Here is a 20392-nt window from a genome sequence, read left to right as displayed (position 1 = left end):
GCAGGATGCTCTGTTCCTGGGGTCCAGGCTCAACATAGTCTCCTGCCTGGCGGCCCCATCAGAGGAAAGGATTGCAGCCATCTTGGGCAAGGTGCAACGGCTGTTGACACTAAAGATCGCCACGGTACGGACCATCAAATCGCTGCTCGGCGTGATATTGTCGTGTATCTACCTGATCAGACTCTGCAGGATGCGACCCCTCCAGGAGTTCTTGGATGCTCGGTGGGTCCAAGTGTCCGGAAGCTTCATGGACACGATTGATCTTGACGAGTAATTCCTTCGGGGGATAAAGGCGGTGGGCATACGCGCCAACGTTGACGGGGGTACGTACTTCTAGAGTCCTCCATACCAGGAGACTGTCACCACAGAGGCTTCCCTGGAGGGCTGGGGAGCCCCTACCAGACGTCTTCACGTCAGAGGCCTGTGGCTGCCAGAGGAGAGGGACGTCCACATCAGTGTTCTGGGACTGCGAGCAGTGTTCTGGGCCCTCAGGTTGTTCATTCCGTCCCTCAAGGGCAAGGTGTTAATGTTAAAGGATATTTGTTCCACACACTATCGCCACCAGAGTGGTTTGTGGGTCTTCAGACAATACCTTATATAACCCAGACTGGGTGTGTGCTCAGTCGAAGTTACTGTCAGTTCTACTGGGTAGTAAAAAAATATCTCAAGTTTAGAGAAGACACAAACGGAAAGCTTTTTGCTGTTTTTCAAAACAATTTTTATCAAAAATAATCTCAAAAATGAGAAGTCGCTAATATTTTCTTAGCGAGGAAGAATTTGTCACAATCCATTATATCAATCAGACCAAGGTTGCCAATGCATTTCGGAAATAGATTTCCTTCATCAGGGCCAGTCTGTGATTTATAAGTTGAATGCAGAGTGTGGCAAAATGGAGTCCATGTGTTGATCAAAAGTACCTGCCTGACGGAAATCTGTGCAGAAAGACAGCCTGCAATGTGATTACGTGCTAGTCACGGGAGCGGAGAAGTTCTCCCCTTGCCGGCATGAACAGAACTTTTACTACCCAGTCGAACTGACAGTAACTTCGACTAAGCACACACCCAGTCTGGGTTATATAAGAGAGCGGCTACGTGACTTGGTATATCACCTGGTCTTTTGCTTCACGTGTATTGTGAGTTTGGGTGTCTCCAAACTCGTCGCAGCCAGCTCCTTTTACAAATTGTTTGAAAAAGTCTCCTTTTGTTTACAATTTTGATTACCAAAGAGACGTGGATTTATCATTAAGTGGTGCCCACTCACTTCAATTCTTGCTCTTCAGACAATACCACCACAATGTAATACATCAGGAAGCAGGGCGGCACCAGATCCCCAGTGCTCTGCAAAGAGGCGCATGAGTTGTGGCACTGGGCCGTTGCCCAGGGGATGTTTCTCATTCCTTTTCACCTGGCAGGAGTCAAGAACACAATTGCCGACTCCCTCAGCAGGGAGCTACGCTCTTGCCACGAGGGGGAGCTTTGGCAGTATCAAGTGGACAGCCTCTTCCTCAGGTGGGGCCGAACCCAGATCGATCAGTTTGCGACAGCGACAAACTCCAAATGCCAGAGGTTCACCAGCAGGTTCCCCCAGCCGGGTAGCATGGGGGATGCGTTCTCCTTCCTGTGGGAAGGCCTGTTCCTGCATGCGTTCCAGCCGTTGCCTCTACTGCTACGAGTCATCGGTCAACTCAAACGGTGCCGGTGCAGGATGGTCCTCGTCGCCCTGGTGTGGCCGAGGCAGATTTGGTACCCGGACCTTCTCAATCTGTCGACGTCACCTCCAATCAAGCTGCCAGTGGTTGCGGATCTTCTTGCCAGAAAAGGAGGCGCAATTCTGCATCACGACCCAGCATCGCTGAACCTGAAGGCTTGGCTTCTGCAGCCTTAGAGTTCGGTGGGTACGAGCTGCCGGCAGGCTGCATGGAGGTCCTTGCCAGGGCCAGAGCATTGCCGACTCTAAGTGCTACGGGCACAAGTGGAAGTTTTTCACGATTTGGTGCTGGTCGCAGAAGATAAACCCTCTGAGGGCCATGGCCCCTCAGATCCTTCCGTACTTGTTGTCGTTGGCTAAGGTGGGGCTGGTGCACGCCTCCATCAAGGTGCATCTGGCGGCTATCTCTTGCTAACCAGGTCTCCAGGATGGTCGTCTCTTTGGTCACACTGTCTAGTCAAGGAGTTACCCAAAGGACAGTTTCGATCGTTCCTGCCGTTGAAGGCACCTACCCTGGCATGGGAGCTCAATGTGGTACTGACAAGGCTCATGGGGGGGGGCTTCGAGCCTATGCATAAAGCTCCTCTCAAGTTCCTTTCATGGACGATAGCTTTTCTCGTGCCCATCACCTCTGCCAGGAAGGTAGGTGAGATCCAGGCCCTGTCCTGCAAACAGCCTTATCTGACTTTCCACTAGAGGAGGGTGATGCTGCGGACGCACCCCTCCTTCATGCTAAAGGTCCCATCGGAATTTCATCTCAACTAACCTTTGGTGTTGCCTGTGTTTTTTTCCGGCACCGTCGTCTGAAAGGACTTTGCACTCGCTGGATGTGGCGCATGCTCTGAAGTTCTATGTGGCACGCACAAAGAGTTTCAGGAAGACGTCTCAAATTATTTTGTGAACTTTGGTCCTTTGAACCATGGGGAAGCTTTCTCCAAGGCTTCCATTTCCAGGTGGCTCTCCGGCTGTATCCCACACGGTCACCGGTTTGCAAACCAACCACTGCCCGGCAGTCCAGGAGACCATTCCACCAGAGCGGTCGCTGCGATGACGGCGTTCCTGTCTGGTGTGCCCATGCAGGACATCTGCAGGGCTACTATGTGGAGGTCTACAGGGATTCCACAGAGGAGTCCAGGGTCGGCCAAGCAGTGCTACGCAACCTGTTCGCTTGAAGGTCAGCCTGGTCTGGAGATAAGAGTAATTGCTTCTGTTGAGCTTTGCCACCTCCTGTGGTTGTGTATGTATGTACTGCTATGTTTTCTTTATTCCTGAGCATGTGAATCCATGCCAGACCACATGCATGAAAAGGAACAAGTTTCTTAGCTGTAACTGTTGTTCTCCAGCATGGGTCTGGCATGGATTCACATGTGAACCCTCCCTCCTGCCCCTCTGCGGCTCTTCTTGGTCATACTGCCACTTTATGTGCTACCAAATCTGAAGATGGCTACCAGAGGAGTGGCTTGGGGAAGAGGGCTGTCATTGGCTGGGGGCAGTATGATGCAGAGCTCAGTGATTGGTTTTAGAAGAAAGACAGTTTGTAAGTGAAAGTGTTTTTGCTTTTACCGAGGATTCCCAGCCTAACAGGGAATATTCATGAGCATGTGAATCCATGCCAGACCCATGGTGGAGAACAACAGTTACAGTTAAGTAACTTGTTCGTTAATAGCTACATGGGATGCAGTATAAACAAGCAGTGCATACTGCAAGACACTGCAATCTGTTAGATTGGCAGGGCATTGGGACTGTTGCTTCGGCCATGCAGGTCACGTCCTGGGTGGGTCTCTGTCTGTGACCTTCAAATAAGCCTGCATGGCTGAAAGGTTCCTTTTAGCAAAGTCAATTATATATATGGTATGTTATGATATATAAGTAATTTATAACATGCCTGTACACAAGTGTTTGTAGGCATGACAAGACAAGTGCAGAGGGGGCACAGAAGGAGGACAAAACAGCGATCTTGTCATTCAGATCTTGCAAGTGCGGTCAAGAGGGAGGGGAGAAGTGCCAGTGGAGCCTGGGGGGGCAAGTGCAAGTAACTCAAGAAGTGCTGCTGGAGGGTGGGTCAGAAGTAGAGCGAGTCAAGGGACTGTAGGGTTGCAAATACAGACCCTTAAGTGCTGGGGGAGCCCGGAGGCAGTGCAAGGGCAACTTGACATGCATGAGCCTGGGCCCGAGTTCAGTGGGTGGCCAGGTGGCCAGTGTGCGAAGCAGTCAGGGACATGAGCAGGTGTAGAGTAAGAGAGAAAAGCAGAGGTGAAGAGGAAGATCTTGAGTTGCTTCCGGAACCGGAGGTGGTTTTTTCACAAGTTTGAGAGAGGCAGGGAAGCTGTTCCAGAGGAAGGCCCCAGCCGAGAAAAGAAATCTACCCCCCACTCTCTGCTTGCAGAAGCATCTGACCCTCAGAGTTGGAGGTGGATGAGCGAGAACTGGAGAAGGACGAAACCAACATTTTACAAGTTTGAATCCTCGGCTGGCCTGACTCAACTTTGTATTAACTATTACAGTACTTGGAAGCAGAAGCAATCTGGCATAAAGCGCTATATTAAAATATGATGTGATTTTTTATTATTTATTAAGTGGTTAACTACTCAGAAATGTGAAGCATCTGGTCAAAAATGAATGTGTTTTTCATCACTCCTCTCAGAATCCTGACATGGCAAAAGCAAAGTTAATTTCACGAATGGCAAGAATGGGTCAGCCCATGCTACCTTTCCTGGCAGGTGGATCTGCTCCGCTGCTTGACTCCAGCGATTCAGAAATAGAGGTTAGTCATTGCTGAATGTAGTTCTTTAACTGCTTTCGTTTCACTACTAGGATAATTGTATCAAAAACTTTTAATTGTGTTTGTGAAGAATGAGTTAGTACTTTGGGCAGCAGAGAATGCAATTATTGCTTGCTTTTAGAGGTGGAGCCTGCTTTTTGGATCGCATGAGCATCCTTTGTACACTACTCCGCACCTCTGAGCTGCTTACTTTTTCAGTAGTAATGAGAATATCTCAGATTGAATAAGGGACAGTATGTGATTTGCAACTAAAGGTGCATAAAGAAAATAAGCTGAAATCAAAACAACTGACATATTTGCATAAAAGTTTTGTTTGTTTTTACTTTTTAGTGTTGTGATGCAGAAACATGTGAATTGTTGAAAGGGGTACACATTTGTGTTTCTGTTGCCAAAATGGGCAAGGGGATACTGAGGGACACAGGGGCGGCCGTAAGCCTGAGAATTGCTAAAATGGACAGTAAGTCACAAACAAACATTACTTGTTGAGTACTCAATAGAGCAGAAGGGGAAAGCATGTACAGAGGGACATTGAGATGGGTTCAACCGCCCCACCTAAAGAAATGCAAGGCAAGAGAGTTGAAAAATGGGAGTAATTTAGCAGTGGTACCCCTGCCATCACCCGACAATTTAAAAATCAAATTTTTTTTTTAAAAGTGCAGCCTTGGGAATCTATTATATTGATGTTTACGAACACTGGCATTTTATCATTTTAAAAAAGAATGTCAATAATAAACCAATAAAACCTGAAAGTGTTACCTGAGCAGTTAAGCTTGAAGTTGGTGAAGAATACCATTTTCTCAATAAAATGTATTAATCCAGAAAACGCCATTGATGCTGCTGAGGTGGGGAGGGCTGTACAACCACTAACCTTAAGAAGGGACAGAGCAGCCAACCATAAAGAAAGCCAAACCTTTTCAAATGTAGAAGCGTGGGAGAGCGATCAGGCTTAACTCAGGAAGGGGGTGTAGGTAGACTGTTCAGAATACATATTTCTGGGGATTCTAGAGCCACTTTTTGAGGGCCATGAAATTTTTTTTTTTATTTTGGATAATTGACTTCATTTTGGTGGCCAGAGGGAATTTTGTTTAAGCCCCCTCACCATTGTTATTGTCACCCCTAAGGTGCCCAAAAGAGATCCCCATGTTTGCCCTAGGGTGATTATATCACCCTACACAGGTTTTAGCAAGTAGGGTGGTGGGAATTAGTCTTTAGTTTTGGCTTCACCAGGGGTGCAAGCCTTTTTATTTAATTTATTTAATTTAATGTGCTATACATTTTTACAAAGAAAAACTTTTCACATAATTAAATGACATTACAAATGAGAGAAAAAATCGAATCCTATACTTAAAACATCAATATAATAAGAACAAAACATACCAAATTGCATACAATTACTTTACATACTTAACACAATACTCAAATCCCCAGTTCATATTTTCCAGGTTACATAATCAGTACTATTAATCCTCAATAACCATTAAGTTTCTATGTTTCCATACTATAACGTCACACGTCCCATTGGCTGTGACCCAAATTTTTCCTCTGCCTCTAACCAGACCCTGTAAAGGGATAGATGTAATGCCGTGTTTAGCGTGTTAATACATTGATGCCAAAAGTATGTCTTTGATGAAGTCCAGATGATGAACACATTTATCATAATATTTTATGTAGATTTTTCCCAATTTAAGGAGCTCTGTGAGAATATGTTTTGCTGTTTCACTGGACTTATTATTCTTACAGATTCTGCAAAACCACTGAGCCTTGGGCATTTGCCGCTCAGAGCCAATGCAAGCAAGTACCGGCAAATGGTCAGTTCTAAGCAAAAGTATAAACCTCCTGAGGTTGGCTGAGGGACACAAATTCATATTTTTCTGGAATCTCTTGAAAGTATGCAACACATACTGAACAGATCTGTATTTCTTCAGGCTTTCAAGGTGCTCGTAATTACGCTGCCGATCCCAGAGGTCAACCCTCCTTCCCAAATGATGTTTCATATCAGCGAACACATCACCCCATTTGGGGGTCCAGCCTATATGTTCAAAGAATAATACCATTTGTTTCTCAAAGCGCGAGTTCTTATTTTCTCTGCGGATACCTTCTCCCACACTATCTAGGAGCAGATTAGTTGGACAATTTAATGATCTTATATATAATTCTGCTCTCTTTTTAGAACCAGAGCTTTTAATGATAGACCAAATTCAAGCCGCAGTATTGCTATGGGGATACATTGGGGAAGTCCTAGTAGCTTTCTCCAGAACTTTCCCTCTGTGATTTGGAGCCATTCAAGGTTGATATTAATAGGGGTTTCCAGCCCATAGACAACCACAGGAACCAGGCATTGAATGTACAATTGTCGGGCTGCCCAGAGTGAATATCAACTCTTTTTTTGAGTAATTTGGGATATCTGAGCAGTCAATTGTGCTGCTTTCCCCCTATGTGACTGGATGCATGAATGGTAATCCCCTTTCACATCGAACTCCACTCCCAAGTATTTTTGCGAGGGAGTATACAGTATCTCAAGAGCATTTACAAACATACGAGGGCGGTCGATCTTTTTCCCTGAAAAGATCATCACATAGTTTTCACAGTTGATGATTAGGCCATTCAAGTCGGCATATTGCCAGAGAGCAGCCACAGACTTCTGTATGCCACTAAAGGTATGATCTAATATAACTAGATTGTCTCCGTAGGCTAATATGGGACAATGAGTGGCCCCTACTTTGGGCCATTTTACCTCATTGGTAGCCCAATGTACCTTTTTGGTAGCCATTGGGGGTACCATTTTTTTTTTATTTTTAATACGGCGCTCTGCAATTTTTGGTCCCAAGGCTTCCTTTATTTTGACCACATGGGCTCTTTGTGAGCCCACAGTGGCAGTCTACATATTAGTTCGGACTGATTTTAACCAGTATAGCGTTCTGTGATCTCTTTCACTTCCTGTGGGGGGGTGACTTTGCCTCCAGGCCTATTTAGTGATTGATTGGCTGGCCCTTGGCCAGCCCAGCAGTGCCTTTTTTCTTTGACCTACCCCTGCTTCTCTCTTGCTGCTTTGCTTCTGGAACATGGAGGTGGCAGGTCTGTAAATGTGCCGAAGAAGTTTTCCCATGCGTCCCACCATTTTCTGCTTATTTTTAAGCCCCCACTTGGTGAAGCTCGCTGAGTGCAGTGACATGGTGACATCCTGTTTTTAAAAAAAAATGATCTCCATGTCCTGTCCGGGTTTCCTGAAGACTCCTGTTGTCTCCCCACATCTGCAGGGTCAAGCCCTCCTTGCTGTAACGATTTTCTAGGCTGTTTCTCTCCAGGACCTTACACTTAGCTGTGGGTTGCTACGGGTGTTCAGAATGCTTGTTAGACTTCACCACATTGCCATATATTCAGCTTAGGGCATCTGTGGGTGCCTCCAGCTGTTCTCCCCACCTGGGGATAGTTTGCTGCTGTCTGCCTTCATCTTTTGTCCACGATCTACTGGGTGCCGTCATCACGTGTTCCCTCACATTTCCTGTGTCTTCCTCGTTTATATTTCCCACCCAGGATAGAAGGTTGAGGCCATGCGAAGGTCCTATATTTCTTTCCTGATCTAATTGGGTTGTAGCTGTCTCTGGGTGCAAGCCTCTGGGCACCGGATACTGTAAATCGCACCTGGAAGAGAAGCCATGTACTTAGCAGGTTGTTTTATGCTGCTTTAACCATTTTTTCCAAAATTGCCAACATGAGTACATGCCTTTTGGGTTTTAGGGTGAGAATGGGATCAGAATTCTTTGGAGGGGAGTCTCTCCTGCATTTCCCATAGACTTCCATTAGGGGCACTCCTGCTGTGCTGCTTCGTCCTTTGGAACTTTAGGGCTGTCCTTTGACCTCCAGAGCACTTCTATGGAGTCTAGTCTAGCCTTCCATGAGGTTGTTTGCAGTGGAATCTGTCCCTATAGGATAGAACTGATTTACCTCCACTAAAGCGGATTTTCCATTTACTTGGCTGATCTTGGTAACACTGTAAATCTTTTCCCCTGAAATGTATAACTGAAGTATTTGTTGCTTAAATGTTCTGATAATTCTTTATATCGTTTGGTTTGAAATTGTTTCCTACCCTCTAAAGCTTTGTTTCCTTATCATATGCGCATTTGCATTCATTTGAATATCTAATTTTAATATCTCCTAAAATCAAATTTTATTGGCCCTTTTTTCAAAACATCAATATTTTCATCACAATTAACAACCTTTAACTCCCGCAGTCACCCCCTACCTCCTCCCTACTGTAAAGAACATATGGTGACAACAGTGAAGACAGACGCAAGTGATCACAGTTCAAGGGTGTTTATTGAACTTCATAACGGGTAAAAACGGGTAAAATAAACGCCTAATCTAAACCTAAATCGAAGTCCTAGTGCCGTCTTGTCAAATAAAAAGGGCCTATACTAAAAAAAAAAAAAATATTACCAATCCTTACTACTAAATTACAAAAAGAGTGTGGGATAATATTCTCCAGAAAAAAAAGAAGTGTTCACGAAATGATAAGTCAGGATGGTATGGCTGGGTCCCTCTATCCCACGTTTGAAGCACAGGACAAGGCAGGACTCTCGAGCACAGCACACTCTTGGGCCTTGGCAGCACAAGGTTCACAGTTCAGTTGAACAATATCAAAACCCCTTCTTAGGCTAAGTCTTTCCTGCAAAAGTCTCTTGCCTTAGAAGGTTTGCTGATTCAAAGTAACAAACAAAAGTTCTCTTGGTGATCTTGCACCTTGGACGATTGCTCTTCGCCTCTAGGATTTCCCTCTGCCGGGCTTAGATCCTCCTTGCCAACGGGGCCTCCCTCTGTCGGGTTCACTACGACCTTCCTTTAACACATTTCATGTATTGCTCAGTTCATCAGAAAGTAGGGTTTTCCTTCTCCTAGCTTTCTTTCGGCATCCGTCTGTCGGGTTCACACTTGCCTTATTTCACAGTTCACAATCGTTGTGGAAAGTGGGGTTCCCGTCCCCTAGCTTTCCTCTAACAACGGATTGGACTTTCGATTGTATCCTTGTAGGAATACTCTGACGCCTCGTGCTACCTTTTTTTAAAAAAAAAAATGTTCTCCAGCATGGGGTCTGGCATGGATTCACATGCTAATGAATATTCCCCGTCTTCAGGCTGGGAATCCTCGGTAAAGAAAAAACCAGTATCAGTTTCGTTTCTGATCTGTCTTTCGTCGTAGTAACCAATCACTGGTCTCTGCGTCATACTGACCACAGCCAATGACTGCCCTCTACCTAAGCACCGCCTCTGGCAGCCATCTTCAGATTTTTACCGCACGTTCATGTGTTGGGATCCTCGTGCTATTGCTCTCGAGCGTTAGTGCTATTTTTTCACGTTTTTTCTCAAAAACTTCGTTTTTTCGGTCAAAAGAGCCTCAAGCTCCACCGACTCTCCATCCGATCAACGGGGATCCGTGTCGGATTCGTCAGCGCCCCTCAAGGGTGAAGATTTCGTCGAGCTACGCTTTTGGAGGACTCGACGCCCGGAAAGCTGTTCAGGATCTGCCCTGGATGCCAGCTGCAGAACGTCTTTAAGGAGGACGAACACTCCTTTTGTCTCTACTGCTTACATGAGGACAAGACGCACGTGGAGAAGGACTGTGCGTTTTGCGGCAATATGTCGGAGCGGACCATGAAGGACCGCCATCAACGTCTCGCCAACTGGCTGGAAGGGAAGAGCCCGTCAGGCGAGAAGAAGAGGAAGAAATCCGAGCGGTCTTCTAAGACCTTTGAGGACGCCCCGGCGACGGGGGTCCAACACAAGGCCAAGCACCGCGAGTCCGCTGGCACCGGGAGCGCCGAACGGTCGGGCTCTACGGGCGCCAGGCAGGGCGCACCCTCCCCGGCACCATCAGCCACGAGCCAACGCTCTGGGTCGGGTAAGAGGAAAGGCGAGCACCCGGCGAAGCTCCTGGAGAGGCCCCGGTCGAGCTCGAAGGCCCCATCGGTGGGGGAGCGAGGCAGTGTCCCCCCCCTCAAGGATAAGGTGGTGAGCGCACCTAAGGTGGTGAAGGCCTTAATCCATCCGGCCAAGCCCTCTGTCGATACTGTCGCGGCGGCCCTGGCTCAGCCTGTGGAGGCTACACCAGTGGTGGCGACCTCGGGGCTCAGAGTCTCCCTGCCACCTCGGAGGGAGTCCTCTTTTGTGCCCATCGATAGGACGCCCGTGAAATCCCCGGCGGGGAAGAAAAAGGGGGGGCAGGGCGTCGTCGTAGATTCGGCTTCAACCTCGGAGGAAGAGCTGATCGAGGTCTTAAGCCACGGCCTTGGCGTGGAAGAAGACCGGCCCGTCGGGATGGATCCCGACGCAGGTGACGACGACATCGTCGAGGGTGCCGACGGGGCCCCTGATCGCCCGTCGGATTCCCCTCTGCCAGCGCCGCAAGACAACTCGGCGGCCATTTTGTTGGCTATACAGTCCTTATGCTCAGAGATAAGGACGAGACTACCGTTGCCGACGGAGGAACCTCTCCCGTCGGGGGATCCTGAACCGGGACCTTCTGGTGTTCCCCCGCCCAAGAAAAGAAGGATTCACCCTCCACCTCCTTTTCAGCCGTCGCGCCCCGTCCAGCCCTCCTCCCCGTCCACCCGAGGGGATGATACGGGGACTGACACGGCAGCGACGGGTATGGACGACGAGGTATACGACGAGGATCTACCGTCGTCACCTCCCACCAGGGCTTCTCCGCCCGACGAGATTGGATCGTTCCACTCCATGATCGCCAGGGCATCCGAGCTTTTCCAACTCTGCCCTGAGGAGAAGAAAAAGGAAGGATTCCTTTATCAACGGCGCGAGGCCAAGAGGAAGACGGTCCTCGCGGTGCCTCTACTGGACGACATTTGGGATGAGGGCCTCGCCCTCCTCAAGAACCCTTCCACGACGCCAGCTAGAAGAGACCGGTACGAGAAGAAGTACCGGGTCCCGGACCCGGCCCCCCTGTGCCTCCGGGCGCAGCCTACCCCGGACTCCGTCGTCTCCGCGGCGGCCAGGAAGAAAGCGGGGGGGGGGGTGCGGCCTCCACATCGACTTCCCCACCGGACGGCGAGGGAAAGAAATTGGACGCTATGGGACGCAAGGGTCATCTCGTCTGCAGCGATGACGATTAAAGCGGCCAACGCCTTGGCTATCGTGGCCCGCTACGACAGGGAGCTATGGTACAAACTGGCTCCCCTGCCGGACTTCCTACTGGACGACAAGAGGGCGGATGCCCTGGAGATCCTACAGGAAGGTGAGGTGGCGTCGGACCACGCCATCACTATTGCGACGGACATCGCCGACACTGGGTTTCGCCAGTTGGGCAACGGCGTGTGCCTTAGGCGGCGTGGATGGCTCAAGGCTACGGACTTCCGTCAAGACGTACAGACCAGAGTCCTGGACATGCCGTTCGATGGGAACAACCTGTTTGGGAAAACAGTGGACGATTCCCTTCAGGCCATTAAAGCGGACACTGAGACAGCCCGGGCCCTTGGGGTTCTGCAGCAACGACGGACGCCCTTTCGGAGCAGCGGAGGCAAGGGCGCCTCCAAAGGTTCCGGCGGCGGTTTCTCCACCTACCGTCAAGCGGCCCGCTCGTTGTCTCAGGAGGCCTACAGAGGACGAGGCAAGTCTGGCGGACCCCGCCGTCGTCGCCAAGGAGGTCAAGGCGGCAAAGCCTCGTCGAAACAGGATTGAACCGGCCGTGGGGTCGGGCCCCCACCGAAGCACCCCGGTGGGAGGCCGGCTGGCGAGCTTCGTCAGCGTGTGGGAGTCCATCTCCACCGACCGTTGGGTGCTGGACGCCTTAGCCCGGGGCCACGCGCTCGAGTTTCAAAGAAGGTGCCCGCGCGTCCCCCCCGTGGCCAGGAAAGAGCTTCACGTCCCTCAGCTTCTCCTGGAGGTAAAGGCGATGCTCAGGAAGGGCGCCATCGAACTCGTCCCAAAGAGGCTTCGGGGCTCCGGAGTTTACTCGAGATACTTCCTCGTGAAGAAGAAGACGGGAGGATGGCGCCCCATCCTAGACCTGCGACGTCTGAACAAGTTCATCAAGGCGCAGAAGTTCCGGATGGTCACCCTCCAGCACGTCCTGGGGCAGCTGGAGGGAGGAGACTTCCTGTCGTCGTCGGATTTGGAGGATGCCTACTTCCATATTCCCATCCTAAAGGGGCACCGAAAATTCCTCAGGTTTGTGGTCCAAGGGCGTCACTACCAGTTCAAAGCCCTCCCCTTCGGACTACGGTCGGCACCCAGGGTATTCACCAAGTGCCTTGCACCGGTGGCGGCGCAGCTGCGCCGCGAGGGGATCCACGTCTACCCCTACCTGGACGACTGGCTCATCCGAGCCAAGATGAGGGAGCTCGCCGTGGAGCACACGGCAAGGACCGTCCAACTTCTCACGGACCTGGGATTCTCCGCGAACTACGCCAAGTCCCACCTGCTACCCGCGCAAAACGCACTGTTTCTGGGAGCGAAGCTCGACACAGTGTCCCTTCTGGCCTCCCCGTCGGAGGAAAGGACCAGGTCCATCCTGGGCAAGGTACAGCGGATGTTGGTTTCCGACGCGGCCAAGGTGAGGTCCATCAAGTCCCTCCTCGGAATGATGTCTTCTTGCATCTACCTCATTCCCATGTGCAGGCTCCGGATGCGCCCGTTGCAGGAGTTCCTGGACGCGCGCTGGATCCAAACGACGGGCGGCTTCGAGGAGAGGATCACACTCGACGAGAGTTTCCGCCGAGTGGTCCGGTGGTGGGGCAACCGCGCGCATCTGACGGCGGGCATGGACTTCCAGACCCCAGACCACCAGGAGACAGTGACCACGGATGCCTCCCTGGAAGGGTGGGGAGCGCACACCGAAAATCTGCACGCGAGAGGCCTTTGGCTCCCGACGGAGAAGTCCCTCCATATCAACGTCCTGGAGCTCCGTGCAGTGTTCTGGGCCCTCAGGTCCTTCCTTCCATCCCTCAAGGGCAAGGTGGTGAGGATCTTCACCGACAACACCACCACCATGTTTTACATGAGGAAACAGGGCGGAACCAGGTCCCCAGCGCTGTCCAAGGAGGCGCAGGACCTGTGGCATTGGGCCGTCGCCCAAAGGATGTTTCTGGTGCCGTTTCATCTGGCAGGGATAAAAAACACCATCGCCGACTCACTCAGCAGGGAGCTGCGCTCGTGCCACGAGTGGGAACTACGGCAGGATCTAGTGGATCGCCTCTTCCGACGGTGGGGCACACCCCAGATCGACCTGTTCGCGACGGCGACGAACTCCAAGTGCCGGAGGTTCGCCAGCAGGTTTCCCCAGGCGAGGAGCATGGGCGATGCTTTCTCGTTCCCCTGGGAGGGCCTGTTCCTCTACGCGTTCCCTCCTTTGCCACTGCTAATCCGGCTCGTCAACCAGCTCAAGAGGTCACGGTGCAGGATGATCCTCGTCCACCTGCGTGGCCGAGGCAGATATGGTTCCCGGACCTTCTGGACTTGTCAGCGTCCCCGCCAATCAAGCTGCCGGTGGACGCGGATCTACTCTCCAGGGAAGGAGGCGCCATCCTCCACCACGACCCGAAATCGCTGAACTTGCAGGCCTGGCTCCTGCAGCGCTAGAGTTTGGAGGATACGACATACCGGCCGACTGCAGAGAGGTTCTTGCAAAGGCCAGGGCGTCCTCGACTCTTAAATGCTACGGACACAAATGGAAGAGGTTCTCTGTCTGGTGCCACGCACAGAAGATTAACCCTCTACGGATTACGGCTCCCCAGGTACTGCCGTACCTGCTGACGCTGGCCAAAGCTGGACTGGCACACGCGTCCATCAAGATTCATCTTGCTGCGATGTCCCGATACACCAGAACCACGGGCCGGACGTCCTTGTGGTCTCATCGTCTGGTGAAAGAGTTCATGAAGGGACTGTTCAGATCGTTCCTGCCGGTGAAGGCTCCGGCCCCGGCGTGGGAGCTCAACGTGGTGCTGACCAAGCTCATGGGACCTCCGTTCGAGCCTCTGCACTCGGCCCCGTTGAAGTTTCTGTCGTGGAAAACAGCGTTTCTTGTGGCCATCACCTCCGCACGACGGGTGGGAGAGATCCAGGCCCTTTCCTGCAAGGCCCCGTACTTGACTTTTCACGACACGAGGGTAGTGCTCAGGACGCACCCCTCCTTCATGCCCAAGGTACCGTCGGACTTCCATCTCAACGAACCCTTGGTGTTGCCTGTGTTCTTCCCGTCGCCTTCGTCGCCGGCTGAGAGGACTTTGCACTCGCTGGATGTGGCTAGAGCGCTGAAGTTCTACGTGGACCGCACGAAGTGTTTTCGGAAGACGTCACAACTCTTTGTGAACTTTGGACCTGTCAATCAGGGGAAGGCTCTCTCGAAGGCTTCCATTTCCAGATGGCTCTCCGGCTGTATCATGTACTGTCATCGGTTGGCAAACAGACCGCTGCATGGCCGTCCGAGAGCCCATTCCACCAGAGCGATCGCAGCTACCACGGCGTTCCTTTCTGGTGTGCCCCTGCTGGACATATGCAGGGCTGCTACGTGGAGGTCGACGCACACCTTCACGAAATTCTACTGCGTCGATCGGGATTCCAGGGAGGAGTCCAGGGTTGGCCAAGCAGTGCTGCGCAACCTGTTCGCCTGAGGTGAGCCTGGTGAGGAGGTAAGATGCTTAATGTTGAGTTTGATGTACTGCTTAATGTTGAGCCTTTGCCACCTCCCGTGGTTGTGCATGTGTGTACTGCTATGTATTCTTTATTCATGAGCATGTGAATCCATGCCAGACCCCATGCTGGAGAAGGAACAAGTTACTTACCTGTAACTGTTGTTCTCCAGCATGGGTCTGGCATGGATTCACATGCGAACCCTCCCGCCTACCCCTCTGCGGCTCTTCACTTGGTCATACTGCCACTTCACGTGCTTCCAAATCTGAAGATGGCTGCCAGAGGCGGTGCTTAGGTAGAGGGCAGTCATTGGCTGTGGTCAGTATGACGCAGAGACCAGTGATTGGTTATTACTACGAAAGACAGATCAGAAACGAAACTGATACTGGTTTTTTCTTTACCGAGGATTCCCAGCCTGACGACGGGGAATATTCATGAGCATGTGAATCCATGCCAGACCCATGCTGGAGAACAACAGTTACAGTTAAGTAACTTGTTCCTTATTGATTTTAAAGAACAACTCGTACATTACACCAAAACCCAGTGCACTAGTACAATCACCCAATAAGTCCCTTTCCCTCCCAACTTCCCTCCCTTCCCCCTTGCGTCTCACAATACTACAGTTTCCACTCCTTGTTCCAAGGGCATCACGCTTCTTTCACTATCCGAGGTGCTACCTTCTCCTGGTTCTTTTTGAACAGACCCTGTCAGTGAGGCAACCAAATGTATCCAGGCTGTTGGTGTGCCCGCTTCTTCCTCCCCCGCCCTGTCCACTGCTTCCCTCCACACCACAGTTTCGGCATCCGCCCATTTCAGGAGATCTTGCCACCAGACCTCTGCCTTCGGTCTATTGCTTTCCAACTCATCGCTATCTTGCGTTTGGCCAATAAATACGCCAGGTCCTTGAGTTTGCTCACATCTTTAAGTTTGCGCGGTCTAGGATATCCGCCGACCATGCACGCCCACTAAGAGTCCACATCCAAGTTTATACCTTTATCTGCTAAGAGGTGTGCTACCTCCTTCCAGAATCTCGCTATTTCAGCGCACGCCCAGAACATATGTACCATCACTCTCCCCACATTTCGGACATGTCTGTGTTTTGGCATTCGCGAACTTGGCAATCCTCTTTGGGTCAAATACGCGATGTGGGTGACATATAGCTGAATCTGTTGCAACCTAACATTTTCTGGACACTTTCTTATGATATCTTTGCACTCTGACCCATAGACCGTCTCCTATTGATTCCCCGCTGTCTGCCTCCCAGTCTCGCCTTGTCTGGGTCACCTCCTTCCCCACTTTAGACATCATTAGTTCATAGATGCGGGAGACATCAGACATGGCCTGAAACGTTTCAATAGCAGCATCAGGTTGTTGGGCCAGCTCTGCCTCTGACTATATCCCCTTTATTATTTTCACCAGCCTGGCATACGTAATACACTGTCCACTATGGAGTCCCGTATCCTCTTAATGTACCGAATTCTATCCTCTCCCCTTCTCGCCAGACATCTCCAATAGTTGTTACTCCCACCGGTTCCCAGTGCTTTCTAATAGTCCTTCTCAGCTACACGTCCATCCCCTGTAATGCTACTTATGGTATCTGCGAGTAGCACGGTTCGGGCTCCTCATTACTTGGCAGGCTCTACGCCACATCTTCCTACCCAGATCTAGTAATGTGGGCCCCTTCCCTTCTGGTGTTTCTGTCAACCACATCCATTCATTCAGAAAATAAGGTGTAAACTCTGCCCTCAACAAGTTAGATTCTGGTGTAGGGTCCTCTGATGACCATCTCGCCACATATTGAAGTTGGACAGCCAGGATGTACACTTCGAAGTTCGGCAGTCTGACCCCCCGCCCTTTGCTCATATGGGTTTTGCAATTTCCACAGTGCTATTCTGTTTCTAGAATTATGCCAGATGAACCCCCTGAAAATATTCTGTACCCTAGTAAAGAACTGTTTAGGTATCATATACGGAACATTTGCAAAATAGTGTAGTAACCTGGGTAATGCTAACATTTTCAGTATCGCCGCTTTACCCATCATAGTCAAAGGTAATCGGGCCCAGAACACCATGCTGCATTCAACTTTTGTCACTGCCTTCTGTATTAAGTTTGTGTTCATCCTCAACCTTGTGATATATATCCACTCCCAGGTACCTAAAAGTATCAGTAGTCCATGTTATCTGTAGCACTGGCAGCTCATGGTGTGGTATTCCAACATATCTACCTAGAGGGAATATGCTAGATTTTTTATGGTTGATCGTTATGCCAGAGAGTATCGCATATCGCTCCATTACCTCTAGAATTATTGTAGTTTTTTCTTAGTATATATCAAATATAACAACATATCATCTGCGTATAATGATATCAAATGCTGCCCTCCTTTCGTGCTGATTCCTACCTCCCCATATTGTTGCCTCAGATATATCGCCAGAGGTTCCAGTGCCAAAATAAAGAGCATCGGGGACCAAGGGCAACCTTGTCTAGTGCTTCTGCTCAAGGTCCATCATTCCGATGTGATCGATCCCGTTCAGACCCGAGCTACCGGCTCGCTATATAGCAACTGGGCCCATTTCAAATACCCTGGTTCCTTCCCATATTCTTTCAGAACAGCCATCAGCCACGGCCATTTGACCGAGTCGAAGGCTTTTACCGCATCCAGTGGGACTATTGCCATCTCTTGGGGGCTTCCCTATGCCCGGTTTATGATGAAGCCTCCTGAGATTGTCGGAGATACCCCTGCGTGGGACATACCCCGTCTGATCAGGGTGTATACGTTTATTTCTCACCGGTCTTAATCTGTGGGCTATCACTGCAGTGAGTATCTTGCTATCCTGGTTGATCAGCGAGAGCGGACTATATGATCCGCAGTCCGTGCTCGGCTTATCTGGCTTGAGAAGCGGAATAATAATTGCTTCCCTGAGAGTCTCTGGTAGCCTACCCTTGTCAAACGCCTCCTTTAGCATGGCCAACATCGGTGGAAGTAATTCTGCCTTATATGTCTTATAAAACTCGCTTGGGAGACCATCCGCCACAGGGGGCTTGTTGGTGGGTAGCGTCTGGATCACTCGCTCCAACTCCTTCAGCGTGAGTGGGGCCTCGAAGTTCTCCATTTCTGCTTCCCAGAGCTTAGGCAAATTGATCTCAGTCAGTGTTCCAGTATGTCTATATCCTCTTCCCCAGTAGTGCTTGCATATAATTTCCGGTAGTATTCATGAAAGCATTCATTCACTCCCTCCTGAGTATCTTCCACCATCCCATCTTCTCTCCTCATTTCCCTGATTGCTTGCCTAGGGGTTTCGTTCCTACATAGCCAGGTGAGTATCGTGCCTGGTTTGTCACCTTCAACGTGTCGCCTTTCTATGTATTTCCTGTAGTTTGTTACACAACCTATCCCAATGGCTCCTACATTTTTCCTGCAAGTGAAGTATATCTTTGGCCTCCTCCGGGGACCGTCATCCTTCCTGCATTTTAGCCTCTATTTCTTTTTCCGTATCCTGTAATTCCCGCACTATGCCACCTTGTACTCGCTTCGATTTAGAAATTGCCTCCCCTCTGACCACCACCTTGAATGCTTCCCATAACGTACCAGCTGATCTCACACTCCCCGTGTTATGCTCAAAGTATTCCTTTATCGCCACCCTCAGGTCTTGCCTGAACACCGTGTCTCTCAATGCCTCTGCCCTAAGCTTCCATGTCGGGATTCTTGACCTGGGCGGTGAGATCTGCCACGTTACAATCAATGGCATATGATCTGAGAGAACTGCAACCTTCTATTCCGCACTCTTCATATTTCCTGTGAGATCGCCGGCAGCGAATATGTAGTCTAATCGGGTGTGTAGGTTGTGTGGGGCTGAATAGTGCGAGTACTCTGTGTTGCGGATGAAGTATTCTCCACACGTCTACCAATCGGAAGAGTGCCCCAGGGCCTTTGCCACTGGGGTGGGCTTGACAACCTTCTCATCTGACCTATCAAGCTTGGGGTCAAGTGTGCAATTAAAGTCCCCTCCAAGTATAACTGCTCCATCCATATATGGGCTGATCTTTGCATATAAGTTCTTGAAATATATTGTGCTATCATTGTTCGGGGCATATATGTTAATAATGTTTACTTCTTTGTTTTCCACCATCCCTTTCAGCAATGCCATTCTGCCATCCTTCTCCTCATTACGGTGTAATAGTTTAAACGGGACATGTGGTGCCACCCACGTGATAACCCCTCTAGCATACCTGGAATATGTTGCGCCCATTATAGTCCCTTTCCATTTCCTCCTTACCACCTCTAGCTTATCCCTGGTCAGATGAGTTTCTTGTAACAATGCAATGTCTATTTTCTGCCTTTTTAAGTATAACTGTTGTAAAGACCGGAGGAGGGAGGGGGGTCTGTACTTCTGCTCTCTATATGGTAGAGGAGAGACACAGAGACCCCTGCCAAGATTCTCTAGTATTGGTAGTTGTGGTCGAGCAATCAAGGCCTAGCTTCTCGGGAGGTGATGCGAGCTGGTTCTTAAATACAGTGTAGTCCCCGAGTACCCACAAAGGAATGTCCACACACTGTATCGGTTAAAACACAGTCTTTACATAATTAATATTCAAAGTCATATACACGATAACTTCACTTTGTACTCCGAAAATCCCCAATGGTAAATATGTACAATTCTAAAGTGTTACCACTAACGTTATTAGATCTTATTAAAGTGCATACGGTCAGAATGACACACAGATCAAAATAAAGAGGAAACCAGCAGTAGAGAGAGGAAGGAAAGCAAGATGGTTGAGCAATTGGCAGAATACTGGTAACTACCGTTAAACACAGTTCTGTGTGGAGATCCCCCCACCTGGGCAACCTGTAGAAGAAAGATACAAGCCCAGTCCATATAGTGTTCCCACTAGACTTTCCAATAATACTGCAACCCCAAAGTACCTTGGCGTTGTAGCGTTCCTCGATGGGGATATCGACAACCCTTCTTGAGTGCCCTCCCTTTAAGGCAGGATTCACGGGTCGTCGAATGTCCGACGGAAACAGGTCGAGCTACGACAGTGAAGTGGCCGCTTCGTTCCTATCGGTGCCCGTTGACAGGGAAGCGTAAACGTCCTGCAAGGAAGAGGCGTGCGGGGCACCTCGATGTCAATAGTTCTGGACCGCAAAGAGTTGAAGAACTGTGGCCCAGCAAGGGTGTTGAGTCGTCGGCATCTCTGTGGTCTTTGGGTGGTGGGAAACCCACCGTTGGATGCTCCTCGGCGCTTCGACAGTCAGGCCTTCTCCGGC

General features: G+C 50.0%; 1 protein-coding gene across 6 annotated transcripts in view; it reads left to right on the top strand.

Annotated features, from left to right (window-relative positions):
* The window catches only part of FKBP15 (FKBP prolyl isomerase family member 15), a 2419492-nt gene that overhangs the window by 976721 nt on the left and 1422379 nt on the right, over positions 1-20392 (top strand). For 5 of the 6 annotated variants that reach the window (XM_069609811.1, XM_069609809.1, XM_069609813.1 and 2 more), the window contains exon 12: positions 4352-4471. The exons of the other annotated variant lie outside the window; for it this stretch is intronic. In XM_069609811.1, coding sequence (XP_069465912.1) covers positions 4352-4471 — 120 coding nt within the window. The remainder of the gene's footprint in view (positions 1-4351; positions 4472-20392) is intronic. 6 annotated transcript variants of the gene reach the window in all.

The sequence above is a fragment of the Ambystoma mexicanum genome, chromosome 8, assembly GCF_040938575.1.
Source record: "Ambystoma mexicanum isolate Mex_15411 chromosome 8, UKY_AmexF1_1, whole genome shotgun sequence".
Taxonomy (NCBI): Eukaryota; Metazoa; Chordata; class Amphibia; order Caudata; family Ambystomatidae; genus Ambystoma; species Ambystoma mexicanum.
The sequence above is the reverse complement of the archived record's forward strand: the minus strand, read 5'-3'. Positions and strand labels throughout refer to the sequence as shown.